This window comes from Pseudophryne corroboree, chromosome 5 (assembly GCF_028390025.1).
Source record: "Pseudophryne corroboree isolate aPseCor3 chromosome 5, aPseCor3.hap2, whole genome shotgun sequence".
NCBI classification, from domain to species: Eukaryota; Metazoa; Chordata; class Amphibia; order Anura; family Myobatrachidae; genus Pseudophryne; species Pseudophryne corroboree.
The window spans coordinates 601,461,218-601,479,698 of NC_086448.1; the positions used below are offsets into that span (position 1 = coordinate 601,461,218).

The window sequence follows — 18,481 nt, forward strand, 5'->3', positions numbered from 1 at the left end:
CCCAAGGACATCAAGGAGGAAACAGTCAAGTTCATCACGACGTACAGCAGACATGAGAACCTCATTAAGGACGTCCTTAAAAAGCACTGGAATATCTTGCTTATGGACCCCATACTTAAAGACTACCTCACTAAAGAGCCTAAGATGGTCTTTCGCAAATCCAGGAGTTTGAAAGATCTAATAGCCCCAAGTATGCTGAGGAACCCAGAAGTCGTAAGCAGGATGCCTAAATGTGTGGGAAGCTTCAAATGTGGTCGGTGCAACATTTGTAGGTACCTCCATCCAAACAGGAAATCATTCCACAATGACAAAACAAACAAGGACTATCGGATTAAACAATTCATCAACTGTAATACCCCATCGGTGATCTACCTTCTGGAGTGTTCCTGCAAACTAAAATACATTGGGAAAACTAAGAGACCCCTCAAAATACGCATCCAGGAACACGTCAGGAATATCAAGAACAAAGTCCTCACTCATGCAGTATCCAAACACTTCAACCTTTGCCACAACTTGGATCCAGAGGTACTAACGTACAAAGGGATTGAACTGGTAGCGCTGGGAGATAGAGGAGGAGACCTTTCGAATCTCCTTTCCAGGAGAGAGATGTTTTGGATATACGAACTGAACACGCTCCATCCGGATGGCTTCAATGAAGGGTACGAGATAGCACCGTTCCTGTGATGTCTACACATACCTTAACCTTCACTTTGCGCATTAGAACATTGAACTATATAGACTGCAGCTTATGGATTTTACTTGCAGCAGGACTTCATCCCGTTTTTTGATAACCAAAAAGATGGCCGCCGCCCTCTAAAGTGACAACATACTAAAGATCTCTACCCGCAGCAGAACCTTATCCCAGTTTAGATAACCGAAAAGATGGCCGCCGCTCTTGACAGTGACAGCACACCAGAGATCCGCATCGCACAGTGCCCAGCCGGCGCATGCGCATAACGGATCTAACGCCACCGGAAGAGGGGCGGAAGTGGGGCGGATAGGACGTTCCACACAGTCCGGACCGGAAGTCGGCGGACCCGTTCGTCTTTTATGTTTTATACGTCTTTTCAGCTATATTGGGCATTATCTTTGTAACTGAATATACCAGTGGGCCTTCCTATCTTATTAGTCTTATGTTTATGTGCTTATATATGTACTTTGACAACATTACAGTAATCCACCAATTAACAAACAGGAAGTGATGCTGGTAACACCTCCCATAGCCATGAGGTATAAATATGTTCTGTCTCTAGCCTTTCACCACCCCTTGATGAAGTCCATGAGGGACGAAACGCGTTGGGTGCTACTCTGATTATACCTCTACTATTGAAGCTAAGCTACCTCTCTCCCAATTTTTTACTCCTTTTTACGTTTATCCTGCAGATTTTATACTTATCTCTCATGTTTTTATGGACCTTTCAGTAACTTTTGGTATATGTGTTGTAATTTTTTATCTTCACCTCTGCTCTTTTTATACCAGATTTTATTGTTCAGGTTGCACTTTTTAAAATTGTTTATCCTTTATGAAACAACCCCCCCCCCCCCCCTTTTTTTAGTGTGTTGTATTCTGAAATTAAATTTTTTATATATTTATAGAACACCTGGCTTTTATACTATTAATTTGACACCTTTGGTCGCTTGCAAATACCTCATCCTCCTGTACCAATTTTCAATTTCTAGGCATATGTACCAGTGCCTATATGTTTTTTGAGGTCCAATAGCTGACGCCCTAATAGTCTATAGGGAGTGTCCTCCAGGTAACACATATATATATTTTCTGATAATTAATTCAGAACACTCTCTTCCTAATATTGTTGTTTACACCTTTGATACTACATCTGTGGCGCTGCTAGCTTCTCTTGTACACATATATATATATGTATATAGATTTCCCCACTCACTGCGCCTTAATTATGTGCCCCCCTCTCTTTTTTTCAGCCCTCTGATGCTCAGCAGGGGAGAGTCCGGGGAGCCAGCGTTCTCTGCAGCCTCTGTGGAGAAAATGGCGCTGGTTATTGCTGAGGGATCAAGCTCCGCCCCCTCGTGCGGCAGGCTTCGGTCCCGCTAGTGAATTTGAAAAAAAATGGCGGGGATCCGTAGTTTACTGCCTCCGCAGCCTAACTACATACTTTTTTGCCTAAAACGAGGTTTATTGCTGCCCAGGGCGCCCCCCCTGCGCCCTGCACCAATCAGTGCCATGTGTGTGTGTAAGTGTGGGAGCAATGGCGCGCAGCTTCCTGCTACACGCTTACCTCATGAAGATCTGAAGTCTTCTGCCGCCTGATGTCTTCTTATGTCTGACATACTCACCCGACTTCTTTTTTCCGGCATCTGTGAGGATGGCGGCGCGGCTCCGGGACGAACCCCAGGGTGAGACCTGTGTTCAGACTCCCTCTGGAGCTAATGGTGTCCAGTAGCCTAAGAAGCAGAGCCCTTAACTCTTAAGAAGTGGGTCTGCTTCTCTCCCCTCAGTCCCACGATGCAGGGAGTCTGTTGCCAGCAGAGCTCCCTGAAAATAAAAAAACCTAACAAAATTATTTTTACAGAAAACTCAGGAGAGCTCCCTGTAATGCACCCCATCTCCTCCGGGCACAAGATCTAACTGAGGTCTGGAGGAGGGGCATAGAGGGAGGAGCCAGTGCACACCATACTAGAAAGTTCTTTTAGGTGCCCATGTCTCCTGCGGAGCCCGTCTATACCCTATGGTCCTTACGGAGTCCCCAGCATCCACTAGGACGTAAGAGAAATTGTGTTTATAATATGATGTGTTCTTCCTATATTACGCCATGGCAACCCATACATGAGATGTACCCAAATACAATAGTTAGGGCCACAAACATACCAAAATCACATTATGCTGAATAATCAAAACTTTATTTAGCGGCTGTGCGGAGATTGTCTCTCAAAGACAAGGTGTCCAAATGATCAAACTAGAGAAGGTATTGACAGATAGCCAACATCCTGCCTTGTGTAAAGACAACTGAGCCGTCCTTGCTTACTAGCAGCGTGTTTAGTATTTTAGTACTTTAAATCAAAGCAATAAATCCAAACCAAAAGGTAGATTACATCATTTTTGCTAAAGATCCCAGCATGTGAGAGATAGAGGGAAAGGAGAACAGTTTGAAGTCTGTCCTTACCATCAATGATAAGTCTGTATTTGATGTGCTAAATAGCTAAATAAAAAACCTTAAGACATCATGCCATTATCATTTTTTTTTTTTAATAAAGGTAATCACGGCTTCTTCTAGAAATGCTATCTGTTGTGAAAGATTAGATGACTTTCTGATTCACAGAGCAGCCAAATATGCAGAAAAGGTATCACCTGAGAGGTTATGGTTTTAGCTATTGTTCCAACTTTTCAAATGCCATAGTGTCATTCGGCTATGGCCACAACTTGACGCCCAATATTTCTAATTGGCAACTAATGTCACTCACTAGTACCTCTGATAAATTTATTGGAGATGCTGCCAAGCCGAAAGACAGACAACTGAACTGGAAGTATCCCAGGATCCAGAAACTGTATAGTCACAGGTACAGGAAAGTAAGGATCCCGAAGATCCACAGATGTGAAAAAAATACCCTTCTCTAATAGATGTGAGGATACAGTTTCCTGATTCCTTGTAAAATAATTTGGAATTGACAAATTTGTTGAATCCACAGGTCCAGAATAGTAAAATAAGGTCTTAATTGTTTGTTGAAAGTGAACAGTTAATATAAAAGGCTTTGTCCTTGTGGTCTGAGAGAGCGGAGACAATAGCTTTAGTTTTAATGAAGGTTTGCAGATCAAATTCTGCAAAATTGTATAATAACTTTGAAAAATATGTTTTGCCCACAGCCTATCCTCTGTGCATACAGAAGGCCACTAAAACGCGCAAATGCCCTTCCACTTCTCAAAAGAAGGGTTTACATTTCTTTAATACAAAAACTGCTCCGTAAGGTAGCAGACTGGTGCACCTGAACAGAAAAGCCTTTCCTTGATTTTGGCAACATAAAATTGTTGCCTGGGTCTTCATAATATACAGCACCATCCAACTAGCCATTCTTTTATTTTATTTTTAATCCTTGTGTTTAACTACCTAGAATGGAGCAAACACACTGTAATGGCTGCCATGGAAAATTGAACAATTAAAAATAGTTTTTTTTTTTTTTTTTTAAAGTGTCTAGAAAGACATGACCTAGATCTAACCACCCAATAAACGTCATCTAGCTCCAACCCAAAACTGATTTGGATGTGTTCAGACTGACTATTTTTTTTTTTTTTTTTTAAATCAATGATATATATTCTATAGTTACCCTAGCTGTGCAGAGGACAATTACCAACCATGACAGCATCTTGCTACCCACTAGCAAAGGACCACAGCCCCTGTACCTGTTTAACACTACCACACTCTCCACCTATAAGCAAGACACCACTAGATAGATAGCTAGATAGTAGGGATTGAAACTGCTCACCTTTTTTTTCTCAGGACTCTGAATAGTGGTATTCTGTAAAATACTCTCTGTGGCTGAAACATATGTTAATCTGCTCAGGCTAGGACTGAGACATGATGATTCAGGTGATAAACAAGCATTTGAAAGTTTTTCAGCTGATGTCCCACTTTCTCGGGATTCATCTGACCTTGGGGAGGAAAAAAAAAAAACACAATGGAATATACTCTATTAACACTATAAAAATATAAATGCAAGCTCCCAAGGCAAAAAATGAATTCCATAAAAATAATAGGAATTTAATACCTACCGGTAATTCCTTTTCTCCTAGTCCGTAGGGGATACTGGGATGGTATTAGTACCATGGGGTATAGATGGGGTCAATTGGAGCCATGGCACTTTAAAATAAGAATTTACTTACCGATAATTCTATTTCTCATAGTCCGTAGTGGATGCTGGGGACTCCGTAAGGACCATGGGGAATAGCGGCTCCGCAGGAGACTGGGCACATCTAAAGAAAGCTTTAGGACTATCTGGTGTGCACTGGCTCCTCCCCCCATGACCCTCCTCCAAGCCTCAGTTAGGATACTGTGACCGGACGAGCGTACACAATAAGGAAGGATTTTGAATCCCGGGTAAGACTCATACCAGCCACACCAATCACACCGTAAAACCTGTGATCTGAACCCAGTTAACAGCATGATAACAGAGGAGCCTCTGAAAGATGGCTCACAACAATAATAACCCGATTTTTGTAACAATAACTATGTACAAGTATTGCAGACAATCCGCACTTGGGATGGGCGCCCAGCATCCACTACGGACTATGAGAAATAGAATTATCGGTAAGTAAATTCTTATTTTCTCTAACGTCCTAAGTGGATGCTGGGGACTCCGTAAGGACCATGGGGATTATACCAAAGCTCCCAAACGGGCGGGAGAGTGCGGATGACTCTGCAGCACCAAATGAGAGAACTCCAGGTCCTCCTCAGCCAGGATATCAATTTTGTAGAATTTTACAAACGTATTTGCTCCTGACCAAGTAGCTGCTCGGCAAAGTTGTAAAGCCGAGACCCCTCGGGCAGCCGCCCAAGATGATCCCACCTTCCTTGTGGAGTGGGCATTTACAGATTTTTGGCTGTGGCAGGCCTGCCACAGAATGTGCAAGCTGAATTGTACTACAAATCCAACGAGCAATAGTCTGCTTAGAAGCAGGAGCACCCAGCTTGTTGGGTGCATACAGGATAAACAGCGAGTCAGATTTCCTGACTCCAGCCCTCCTGGAAACATATATTTTCAGGGCCCAGACAACGTCTAGCAACTTGGAGTCCTCCAAGTCCCTAGTAGCCGCAGGCACCACAAATAGGTTGGTTCAGGTGAAACGCTGAAACCACCTTAGGGAGAAACTGAGGACGAGTCCTCAATTCCGCCCTGTCCGAATGGAACATCAGATAAGGGCTTTTTCAGGATAAAGCCGCCAATTCTGACACGCGCCTGGCCCAGGCCAGGGCCAACAGCATGACCATTTTCCATGTGAGATATTTTAACTCCACAGATTTAAGTGGTTCAAACCAATGTGACTTTTGGAACCCAAAACTACATTGAGATCCCAAAGTGCCACTGGAGGCACAAAAGGAGGCTGTATATGCAGTACCCCTTTTACAAACGTCTGAACTTCAGGGACTGAAGCTAGTTCTTTTTGGAAGAAAATTGACAGGGCCGAAATTTGAACCTTAATGGACCCCAATTTCAGGCCCATAGACACTCCTGTTTGCAGGAAATGTAGGAATCGACCCAGTTGAATTTCCACCGTCGGGCCTTACTGGCCTCGCACCACGCAACATATTTTCGCCAATTGCGGTGATAATGTTTTTGCGGTTACATCCTTCCTGGCTTTGATCAGGATAGGGATGACTTCATCCGGAATGCCTTTTTTCCTTCAGGATCCGGCGTTCAACCACCATGCCGTCAAACGCAGCCGCGGTTAGTCTTGGAACAGACAGGGTCCTTGCTGGAGCAGGTCCCTTCTTAGAGGTAGAGGCCACGGATCCTCCGTGAGCATCTCTTGAAGTTCCGGTTACCAAATCCTTCTTGGCCAATCCGGAGCCACGAATATAGTGCTTACTCCTCTCCATCTTATCATTCTCAGTACCTTGGGTATGAGAGGCAGAGGAGGGAACACATACCCCGACTGGTACACCCACGGTGTTACCAGAGCGTCTACAGCTATTGCCTGAGGGTTCCTGGACCTGGCGCAATACCTGTCGAGTTTTTCCCAACGGTTTATAATCATGTGGAAGACTTCTGGGTGAAGTCCCCACTCTCCCGGGTGGAGGTCGTGCTGAGGAAGTCTGCTTCCCAGTTGTCCACTCCCGGAATGAATACTGCTGACAGTGCTATCACATGATTTTCCGCCCAGCGAAGAATCCTTGCAGCTTCTGCCATTGCCCTGCTGCTTCTTGTGCCACCCTGTCTGTTTACGTGGGTGACTGCCGTGATGTTGTCCGACTGGATCAACACGGCTGACCTTGAAGCAGAGGTCTTGCTAAGCTTAGAGCATTGTAAATGTCCCTTAGCTTCAGGATATTTATGTGAAGTGATGTCTCCAGGCTTGACCATAAGTCCTGGATATTCCTTCCATGTGTGACTGCTCCCCAGCCTCGCAGGCTGGCATCCGTGGTTACCAGGACCCAGTCCTGAATGCCGAATCTGCGGCCCTCTAGAAGATGAGCACTCTGCAACCACCACAGGAGGGACACCCTTGTCCTTGGTGACAGGGTTATCCGCTGATGCATCTGAAGATGCGATCCGGACCATTTGTCCAGCAGGTCCCACTGGAAAGTTCTTGCGTGGAATCTGCCGAATGGGATTGCTTCGTAGGAAGCCACCATTTTACCCAGAACCCTTGTGCATTGATGCACTGAGACTTGGCTCGGTTTTAGGAGGTTCCTGACTAGCTCGGATAACTCCCTGGCTTTCTCCTCCGGGAGAAACACCTTTTTCTGGACTGTGTCCAGGATCATCCCTAGGAACAGAAGACAAATCGTCGGAACCAGCTGCGATTTTGGAATATTGAGAATCCAACCGTGCTGCAGCAACACTACCTGAGATAGTGCTACACCGACCTCCAACTGTTCCCTGGATCTTACCCTTATCAGGGAATTGTCCAAGTAAGGGATAACTAAAATTCCCTTCCTTTGAAGGAATATCATCATTTCGGCCATTACCTTGGTAAAGACCCGGGGTGCCGTGGACCATCCATACGGCAGCGTCTGAACTGATAGTGACAGTTCTGTACCATAAACCTGAGGTACCCTTGGTGAGAAGGGTAAATTTTGACATGAAGGTAAGCATCCTTGATGTCCCAAGACATCATGTAGTCCCCTTCTTCCAGGTTCGCAATCACTGCTCTGAGTGACTCAATCTTGAATTTGAACCTCTGTATGTAAGTGTTCAAAGATTTTAGATTTAGAATCGGTCTCACCGAGCCGTCCGGCTTCGGTACCACAACAGTGTGGAATAATACCCCGTTCCCTGTTGCAGGAGGGGTATCTTGATTATCACCTGCTGGGAATACAGCTTGTGAATGGCTTCCAAAACTGTCTCCTTGTCAGAAGGAGACATCGGTAAAGCCGACTTTAGGAAACGGCGAGGGGGAGACGTCTCGAATTCTAATTTGTACCCCTGAGATATCACCTGAAGGATCCAGGGGTCTACTTGCGAGTGAGCCCACTGCGCGCTGAAATTCATTGAGACGGGCCCCCCACCGTGCCTGATTCTGCTTGTAAAGCCCCAGCGTATACTGAGGGCTTGGCAGAGGCGGGAGAGGGTTTCTGTTCCTGGGAACTGGCTGATTTCTGCAGCCTTTTTCCTCTCCCTCTGTCACGGGGCAGAAATGAGGAACCTTTTGCCCGCTTATCCACGAAAAGACTGCGCCTGATAATACGGCGTCTTCTCATGTTAAGAGGCGACCTGGGGTACAAACGTGGATTTCCCAGCTGTTGCCGTGGCCACCAGGTCTGAAAGACCGACCCCAAATAACTCCTCCCCTTAATAAGGCAATACTTCCAAATGCCGTTTGGAATACGCATCACCTGACCACTGACGTGTCCATAACCCTCTACTGGTAGAAATGGACAACGCACTTAGACTTGATGCCAGTCGGCAAATATTCCGCTGTGCATCACGCATATATAGAAATGCATCTTTCAAATGCTCTATAGGCAAAAATATACTGTCCCTATCTAGGGTATCAATATTTTCAGTCAGGGAATCCGACCACGCCAACCCAGCACTGCACATCCAGGCTGAGGCGATTGCTGGTCGCAGTATAACACCAGTATGTGTGTAAATACATTTTAGGATACCCTCCTGCTTTCTATCAGCAGGATCCTTAAGGGCGGCCATCTCAGGAGAGGATAGAGCCCTTACAAGCGTGTGAGCGCTTTATCCACCCTAGGGGGTGTTTCCCAACGCACCCTAACCTCTGGCGGGAAAGGATATAATGCCAATAACGTTTTAGAAATCAGTTGTTATCGGGGGAAACCCACGCATCATCACACACCTCATTTAATTTCTCAGATTCAGGAAAACTACAGGTAGTTTTTCCTCACCCTTTTTGGTGGTACTCGTATTATCAGAAATGTGTAAAACATTTTTCATTGCCTCAATCATGTAACGTGTGGCCCTACTGGAAGTCACATTTGTCTCTTCACCGTCGACACTGGAGTCAGTATCCGTGTCGGCGTCTATATCTGCCATCTGAGGTAACGGGCGCTTTAGAGCCCCTGACGGCCTATGAGACGTCTGGACAGGCACAAGCTGAGTAGCCGGCTGTCTCATGTCAACCACTGTCTTTTATACAGAGCTGACACTGTCACGTAATTTCTTCCAACAGTTCATCCACTCAGGTGTCGACCCCCTAGGGGGTGACATCACTACTACAGGCAATCTGCTCCGTCTCCACATCATTTTTCTCCTCATACATGTCGACACAAAAGTACCGACATACAGCACACACACAGGGAATGCTCTGATAGAGGACAGGACCCCACTAGCCCTTTGGGGAGACAGAGGGAGAGTTTGCCAGCACACACCAGAGCGCTATATATATATATATATATATATACAGGGATAACCTTATATAAGTGTTTTTCCCCTTATAGCTGCTGTATAGTTAATACTGCGCCTAATTTGTGCCCCCCTCTCTTTTTTAACCCTTTCTGTAGTGTAGTGACTGCAGGGGAGAGCCAGGGAGCTTCCCTCCAACGGAGCTGTGAGGGAAAATGGCGCCAGTGTGCTGAGGAGATAGGCTCCGCCCCCTTTTCGGCGGCCTTATCTCCCGTTTTTTTATGTATTTTGGCAGGGGTTAAATGCATCCATATAGCCCAGGAGCTATATGTGATGCATTTTTTGCCATCCAAGGTGTTTATTATTGCGTCTCAGGGCGCCCCCCCCAGCGCCCTGCACCCTCAGTGACCGGAGTGTGAAGTGTGCTGAGAGCAATGGCGCACAGCTGCAGTGCTGTGCGCTACCTTGTTGAAGACAGGACGTCTTCTGCCGCCGATTTTCCGGACCTCTTCTGCCTTCTGGCTCTGTAAGGGGGCCGGCGGCGCGGCTCTGGGACCCATCCAAGCTGGGCCTGTGATCGTCCCTCTGGAGCTAATGTCCAGTAGCCTAAGAAGCCCAATCCACTCTGCACGCAGGTGAGTTCGCTTCTTCTCCCCTTAGTCCCTCGATGCAGTGAGCCTGTTGCCAGCAGGTCTCACTGAAAATAAAAAACCTAAACTAAAACTTTCACTAAGAAGCTCAGGAGAGCCCCTAGTGTGCACCCTTCTCGTTCGGGCACAGAGATCTAACTGAGGCTTGGAGGAGGGTCATGGGGGGAGGAGCCAGTGCACACCAGATAGTCCTAAAGCTTTCTTTAGATGTGCCCAGTCTCCTGCGGAGCCGCTATTCCCCATGGTCCTTACGGAGTCCCCAGCATCCACTTAGGACGTTAGAGAAAAATTGTTCAGTCTGCTGGCTCCTTCACTCTATGCCCCTCCTGCAGACTCAGTCTAGGAAAACTGTGCCAGAGGAGACGGACATACTTTGAGAGGAGGAAAAATAAGATTTTACTCACCGGTAAATCTATTTCTCGTAGTCCGTAGTGGATGCTGGGGACTCCGTAAGGACCATGGGGAATAGACTGGCTCCGCAGGAGACTGGGCACTTTAAGAAAGAATTTGGATTCTGGTGTGCTCTGGCTCCTCCCTCCATGCCCCTCCTCCAGACCTCAGTTAGAGAAACTGTGCCCGGAAGAGCTGACAGTACAAGGAAAGGATTTTGGAATCCAGGGCAAGACTCATACCAGTCACACCAATCACACCGTATAACTTGTGATAAACATACCCAGTTAACAGTATGAACAACAACAGAGCATCAGATCAACCCTGATGCAACTATAACATAACCCTTATTTAAGCAATATCTATATACAAGTATTGCAGAAGAAGTCTGCACTTGGGACAGGCGCCCAGCATCCACTACGGACTACGAGAAATAGATTAACCGGTAAGTAAAATCTTATTTTCTCTAACGTCCTAGTGGATGCTGGGGACTCCGTAAGGACCATGGGGATTATACCAAAGCTCCCAAACGGGCGGGAGAGTGCGGATGACTCTGCAGCACCGAATGAGCAAACACAAGGTCCTCCTCAGCCAGGGTATCAAACTTGTAGAACTTTGTAAAGGTGTTTAAACACGACCAAGTAGACGCTCGGCAAAGCTGTAATGCCGAGACCCCTCGGGCAGCCGCCCAAGAAGAGCCCACCTTCCTTATGGAATGGGCCTTAACTGATTTAGGCAGCGGCAATCCAGCCGCAGAATGAGCCTGCTGAATCGTGTTACAGATCCAGCGAGCAATAGTTTGCTTTGAAGCAGGCGCCCCAAGCTTGTTGGAAGCATACAGGATAAACAAAGATTCTGTTTTCCTGACCCTAGCCGTTCTGGCTACATAAACCTTCAAAGCCCTGACTACATCAAGTAACTCGGAATCCTCCAAGTCAGTAGTAGCCACAGGCACCACAATAGGTTGGTTTATATGAAAGGATGAAACCACTTTCGGCAGAAATTGTGGACGGGTCCGCAATTCTGCTCTATCCGCATGGAAAACCAGATAGGGGCTTTTATGTGACAAAGCCGCCAATTCTGACACACGCCTAGCCGAAGCAAAGGCTAGTAGCATGACCACTTTCCACGTGAGATATTTTAACTCCACGGTTTGAAGTGGCTCAAACCAGTGTGACTTCAGGAAACTCAACACCACGTTAAGATCCCAAGGTGCCACTGGAGGCACAAAAGGGGGCTGAATATGCAGCACTCCCTTTACAAACGTCCGAACTTCAGGCAGAGAAGCCAGTTCTTTTTGAAAGAAAATAGACAGGGCCGAAATCTGGACCTTAATGGAACCCAATTTTAGGCCCAAAGTCATTCCCGACTGTAGGAAGTGAAGGAAACGGCCCAGCTGGTAGATCCTCCATGGGGGCATTCCTGGCCTCACACCAAGCAACATATTTTCGCCATATACGATGATAATGTTTAGCCGTCACGTCCTTCCTAGCCTTTATCAGCGTAGGAATAACCTCATCCGGAATGCCTTTTTCTGCTAGGCTCCGGCGTTCAACAGCCAAACGCAGCCGCAGTAAGTCTTGGAACAGACAGGGCCCCTGTTGCAACAAGTCCTGTCTTAGAGGCAGAGGCCCTGGGTCCTCTGTGAGCATTTCTTGCAGATCTGGGTACAAAGTCCTTCTTGGCCAATCCGTATCAATGAGTATTGTTCTCACTCCTCTTCTTCTTATGATTCTCAGCACCTCTGGAATGAGAGGAAGAGGAGGAAATACATAAACCGACTGAAACACCCACTGTGTCACTAGTGCGTCTACAGCTATCGCCTGAGGGTCTCTTGACCTGGCGCAATACCTCTGTAGCTTTTTGTTGAGGCGGGATGCCATCATGTCCACCTGTGGCAGTTCCCACCGACTTGCAATCTGCGTGAAGACTTCTTGATGAAGTCCCCACTCTCCCGGGTGGAGGTCGTGCCTGCTGAGGAAGTCTGCTTCCCAGTTGTCCACTCCCGGAATGAACACTGCTGACAGTGCGCTTACGTGATTCTCCGCCCAGCGAAGAATCCTGGTGGCTTCTACCATCGCCACCCTGCTCCTTGTGCTGCCTTAGCGGTTTACATGAGCCACTGCGGTGATGTTGTCTGACTGAATCAGAACCGGTTGGTCGCGAAGCAGGGACTCCGCTTGACGTAGGGCGTTGTATATGGCCCTTAGTTCCCGGATGTTGATGTGAAGGCAAATCTCCTGACTTGACCACAGCCCTTGGAAATTTCTTCCCTGTGTGACTGCCCCCCACCCTCGGAGACTTGCATCCGTGGTCACCAGGACCCAGTCCTGAATGCCCAATCTGCGACCTTCGAGAAGGTGAGCACTCTGCAGCCACCACAGGAGAGACACCCTGGCCCTGGGGGATAGGGTGATTAACCGATGCATCTGAAGCTGTGATCCGGACCACTTGTGCAGTAAGTTCCATTGAAAGGTCCTCGCATGGAACCTGCCAAAGGGAATGGCCTCCTATGATGCCACCATCCTTCCCAGGACTCGAGTGCAGTGATGCACTGACACCTGTTTTGGTTTTAATAGATTCCTGACCAGTGTCATGAGCTCCTGAGCTCTCTCTATCGGGAGATAACCCTTTACTGGTCTGTGTCTAGGATCATGCCTAGGAGAAGCAGATGAGCTGTAGTAACCAACTGCGTCTTTGGAATATATAGAATCCAGCCGTGTTGCCGTTACACTTCCAGAGAAAGTGATACGCTGTTCAGCAACTGCTCTCTTGATCTCGCTTTTATGAGGAGATCGTCCAAGTACGGGATAATAGTGACACCTTGCTTCCGCAGGAGCACCATCATTTCCGCCATAACCTTGGTGAATATTCTCGGGGCCGTGGAGTGACCAAACGGCAACGTCTGAAATTGGTAATGACAATCCCGTACCGCAATTCTGAGGTACGCCTGATGAGGTGGATAAATGGGGACATGAAGGTATGCATCCTTTATGTCCAGAGTCACCATAAAATCTCCCCCTTTCAGGCTTGCAATGACCGCTCTTAGCGATTCCATCTTGAACTTGAACCTTTTCAGGTATATGTTCAGGGATTTTAAATTCAATATGGGTCTGACCGAACCGTCCGGTTTCGGGACTACAACATGGTAGAATAATAACCCCCTCCTTGTTGAAGGAGGGGAACCTTGACCACCACCTGTTGAAGATACAATTTGTGAATTGCAGTTAACACTGTTTCCCTCTCGTGGTGGGAGGCTGGCAGGGCCGCCGGTGAGGGGGCATCTCCTCAAAGTCCAGCTTGTATCCCTGAGACACAATATCTATTGCCCAGGGATCTAACAGGGAGTGAACCCAGTTGTGGCTGAACTTACGAAGGCGTGCCCCCACGGTAGAGACTAGATCCCCCTCTGTTTCAGTAACTGAAGAGGAACTAGACTATTTAGTATGAGCCTTCTATTTCCTCTTCTGTTTATGTACGTTTTTACAGAAGGGGAACGAGACACTATCAAAGTGGAGACTAGATCCCCCTCTGTTTCAGTAACTGAAGAGGAACTAGATTATTTATAATAAACCCTCTATTTCCCCTTCTGTTTATGTAAATTTTTGTTCCCCGCTGTTCAGATAGGTTATTTGTTTTTGTCTATGCACCAATGGACCCTCGCGGGCTCGCTTCGCTCGCCACGCTTCGGGCTCGGTGTCTCGCTTCGCTCGCCACAGGTTACTATTCCAAATAGTTTGTGACATATCTTATGGGAAAGGTCCTCTCCACGAAGGGAAACTAGATGCTACCCTGTTGAAAAACGGACCGTCACATGGTCTGGTCACATGGCCTGTGATGTCACCGGCTAACATTTACGGAAGGGAAACTAGATGCTTCCGTTCCCCCACCGGGCCTAGCTCCGCCTGTGGAGACCCAGCGACATGCTGTGGATTTTGTAGAGGCCGGGGAGGACTTCTGTTCCTGGGAACTAGCTGTGTTGTGCAGCTTCTTTCCTCTGCCCCTGCCTCTGGCAAGAAAGGACGCACCTCGGACTTTGTTTCTTTGTTCGAAAGGCTTCATTTGATAATGTCGTGCTCTCCTAGGCTGTGCAGGAATATAAGGCAAAATATCAGAATTACCAGCTATAGCTGTGGAGACCAGGTCCGAGAACCCTTCTCCAAACAATCCTCAGCCTTCCATATGCCTCTTAAGTCGGCATCATCTGTCCATTGCATATTCTACAGGACACGTCAAGCAGAAATCGACATAGCTTTGACTCTAGGACCCAGTAGACTCATGTCTCTTTGGGCATGTTTTATATATATATATATATATATATCTTAAGACAGCATCTTTAGTATATATATATATATATCTCTCTCTATATCTCTCTCTCTCTCTATATATATATCTATATATATATCTATCTATCTATCTATCTATATCTATCTATATATATATATATATATATATATATATATATATATATATATATATAATAAGAATTTACTTACCGATAATTCTATTTCTCGGAGTCCGTAGTGGATGCTGGGGTTCCTGAAAGGACCATGGAGGGGAATAGCGGCTCCGCAGGAGAAAAAGTAAAGCTTTCCGATCAGGTGGTGTGCACTGGCTCCTCCCCCTATGACCCTCCTCCAGACTCCAGTTAGGTACTGTGCCCGGACGAGCGTACACAATAAGGGAGGAATTTTGAATCCCGGGTAAGACTCATACCAGCCACACCAATCACACTGTACAACCTGTGATCTGAACCCAGTTAACAGTATGATAACAGCGGAGCCTCTGAAAAGATGGCTCACAACAACAATAACCCGATTTAGTTAGCAATAACTATGTACAAGTATTGCAGATAATCCGCACTTGGGATGGGCGCCCAGCATCCACTACGGACTCCGAGAAATAGAATTATCGGTAAGTAAATTCTTATTTTCTCTATCGTCCTTGTGGATGCTGGGGTTCCTGAAAGGACCATGGGGATTATACCAAAGCTCCCAAACGGGCGGGAGAGTGCGGATGACTCTGCAGCACCGAATGAGAGAACTCCAGGTCCTCTTTTGCCAGGGTATCAAATTTGTAGAATTTTACAAACGTGTTCTCCCCCGACCACGTAGCTGCTCGGCAAAGTTGTAATGCCGAGACCCCTCGGGCAGCCGCCCAAGATGAGCCCACCTTCCTTGTGGAATGGGCCTTAACAGATTTAGACTGTGGCAGGCCTGCCACAGAATGTGCAAGTTGAATTGTGCTACCAATCCCACGAGCAATCGACTGCTTAGAAGCAGAAGCACCCAGCATTGTTGGGTGCATACAGGATAAACAGCAAGTCAGATTTCCTGACTCCAGCCAACCTGGAAACTATATTTTCAGGGCCCTGATAACATCCAGCAACTTGGAGTCCTCCAAGTCCCTAGTAGCCGCAGGTACCACAATAAGCTGGTTCAGGTGAAACGCTGACACCACCTTAAGGAGAAACTGGGGACGAGTCCGCAGCTTTGCTCTGTCCGAATGGACAATCAGATATGGCTTTGTGAGATAAAGCCGCCAATTCTGACACTCGCCTGGCCGAGGCCAGGACCAACAGCATGGTCATTTTCCATGTGAGATATATCAAATCCACAGATTTGAGTTGTTTAAACCAATGTGATTTTTTTTAGGAATCCCAAAACTACGTTGAGATCGCCCAGTGCCACTGGAGACATCAAAGGGGCTGTATATGCAGTACTCCCTTAACAACTTCTGGACTTCAGGAACTGAAGCCAATTTCTTTCTGGAAGAAAATCAACAGGCCGAAATTTGAACCTTAATGGACCCAATTTGAGACCCATAGACACTCCTGTTTGCAGGAAATGTAGAAATTAACCTAGTTGAAATTCTTCCGTGGAGCCTTCCTGGACTCACACCCTGGCACATATTTTCACCTAAGTGGTGATAATGTTGTGCGGTCACCTCCTTCCTGGCTCTGACCAGGGTAGGGATGACCTCTTCCGGAATGCCTCTTTCCCTTAGGATCCGGCGTTCACCCGCCTTGGCGTCAACGCAGCTGCGGTAAGTCCCGGAACAGACACGGTTCTTGCCGAATCAAGACCCTTCTTAGTATCTCTTGAAGTTCCGGGAACCAAGTCCTTCTTGGCCAAACCGGAGCCACGAGTATAGTTCTTACTCCTCTCCTTCCTATCATTTTCAATACATTGGGTATGAAAAGCAGAGGATGGAACACATACACCGACTGGTACACCGACGGTGTTACCAGAGCGTCCCAGCTATTGCCTGAGTGTCTCTTGACCTGGCGCTTCAGGTGGGACGCCATCATAACCACCTTTGGTCTTTCCCAACGGTTTACAATCATGTGGAAACTTCCAGATTAAGTTTCCACTTTTCCGGGTGGAATTCATTTATGCTGAGGAAATCTTCCCAGTTGCCCACTCCCGGAATGAACACTGCTGACAGTGTTATCACATGATTTTCCGCCCAGCGAAGAATCCTTGCTGTCATTGCCCTCCTGCTTCTTGTGTCGCCCCGTCTGATAACGTGGGCGACCGCCATGATGATGTCCTACTGGATCAGCACCGGTTGACTTTGAAGCAGGAGTCTTCCTAGGCTCAGAGCATTGTAAATTGCCCTTAGCTCCAGTATATTCATGTGGAGAGAAGTCTCCAGACTTGACCACACTTCCTTGGAAATTTTTTCCCTGTGTGACTACTCCCCAGCCTCTCAGGCTGGTATCCGTGGTCCCCAGAACACAGTCCTGAATGCTGAGTGTGCTGCCCTCTAAAAGATGAGCACTCTGCAGCCCCCACAGAAGAGACACCCTTGTCCTTGGAGACAGGATTATCCGCTGATGCATCTGAAAATGCGATCCGGACCATTCGTCCAGCAAATCCCCTGAGATCTGCCGAATGGAATCGCTTCGTAAGAAGCCACCATTTTTCCCAGGACTCCTGTGCATTGATGCACTGATACTTGGCCTGGTTTTAGGAGGTTTCTGACTAGGTCGAATAACTCCTTGGCTTTTTCCTCCCGGAGGAACACCTTTTTCTGGACTATGCCCAGAATCATTCCTAGGAACAGCAGACGTATCGTCGGAAAACAGCTGCGATTCTTGGAATATTTAGAATCCAGTCGTGCTGTCGTAGAACTACTTTAGATAGTGCTCTTCCGACCTCCAACTGTTCTCTGGAACTTGCCCTTTTCAGGATATCGTCCAAGTAAGGGATAATTTAGATGCCTTTTTTCTTTGAAGAAACATCTTTTCGGCCATTACCTTGGTAAAAGGCCCGGGGTGCCGTGGATAATTCAAACGGCATCGTCTGAAACTGATATTGACAGTTCTGTACCACGAACCAGAGGTACCCTTGTTGAGAAGGGCAAATTTGGACATGGAGGTAATCCTTGATGTCCAGGGACACCATATAGTCCCCTTCTTTCCGGTTCGCTATCACTGCTCTGAGTGACTCCATCTCGATTTGAACCTTTTATGTAAGTGTTCAAAGATTTCAGTTTAGACTATGTCTCACCAAGCCGTCTGGCTTCAGTACCACAATATAGTGTGGAAAAATAATACCCTTTTCCTTGTTGTAGGAGGGGTACTTTGATTATCACCTGCTGGATATACAGCTTGTGAATTGTTTCCAATGCTGCCTCCCTGTCGGAGGGAGCCGTTGGTAAAGCAGACTTCAGAAAACTGCGAGGAGAAGATGTCTCGACTCTCCAATCTGTACCCCTGGGATAATACTTGTACTATCTAGGGGTCAACCTGCGAGTGATCCCACTGCGCGCTGAGACTCTTGAGACTACCCCCCCACCTTGAGTCCGCTTGCACGGCCCCAGCGTCATGCTGAGGACTTGGCAGACGCGGTGGAGGGCTTCTTTTCCTGGGAAGGGGCTGCCTGCTGCAGTCTACTTCCCTTACCTCTATGTCTGGGCAGATATGACTGGCCTTTTGC

At 47.1% G+C, this 18,481-nt stretch overlaps 1 protein-coding gene across 3 annotated transcripts in view; it reads right to left on the minus strand.

Moving 5' to 3' along the window:
- CEP192 (centrosomal protein 192) overlaps nucleotides 1-18,481 on the minus strand; it is a 639,877-nt gene that overhangs the window by 210,668 nt on the left and 410,728 nt on the right. For all 3 annotated transcript variants that reach the window (XM_063923418.1, XM_063923417.1, XM_063923415.1), the window contains one exon: nucleotides 4,453-4,618. In XM_063923418.1, coding sequence (XP_063779488.1) covers nucleotides 4,453-4,618 — 166 coding nt within the window. The remainder of the gene's footprint in view (nucleotides 1-4,452; nucleotides 4,619-18,481) is intronic.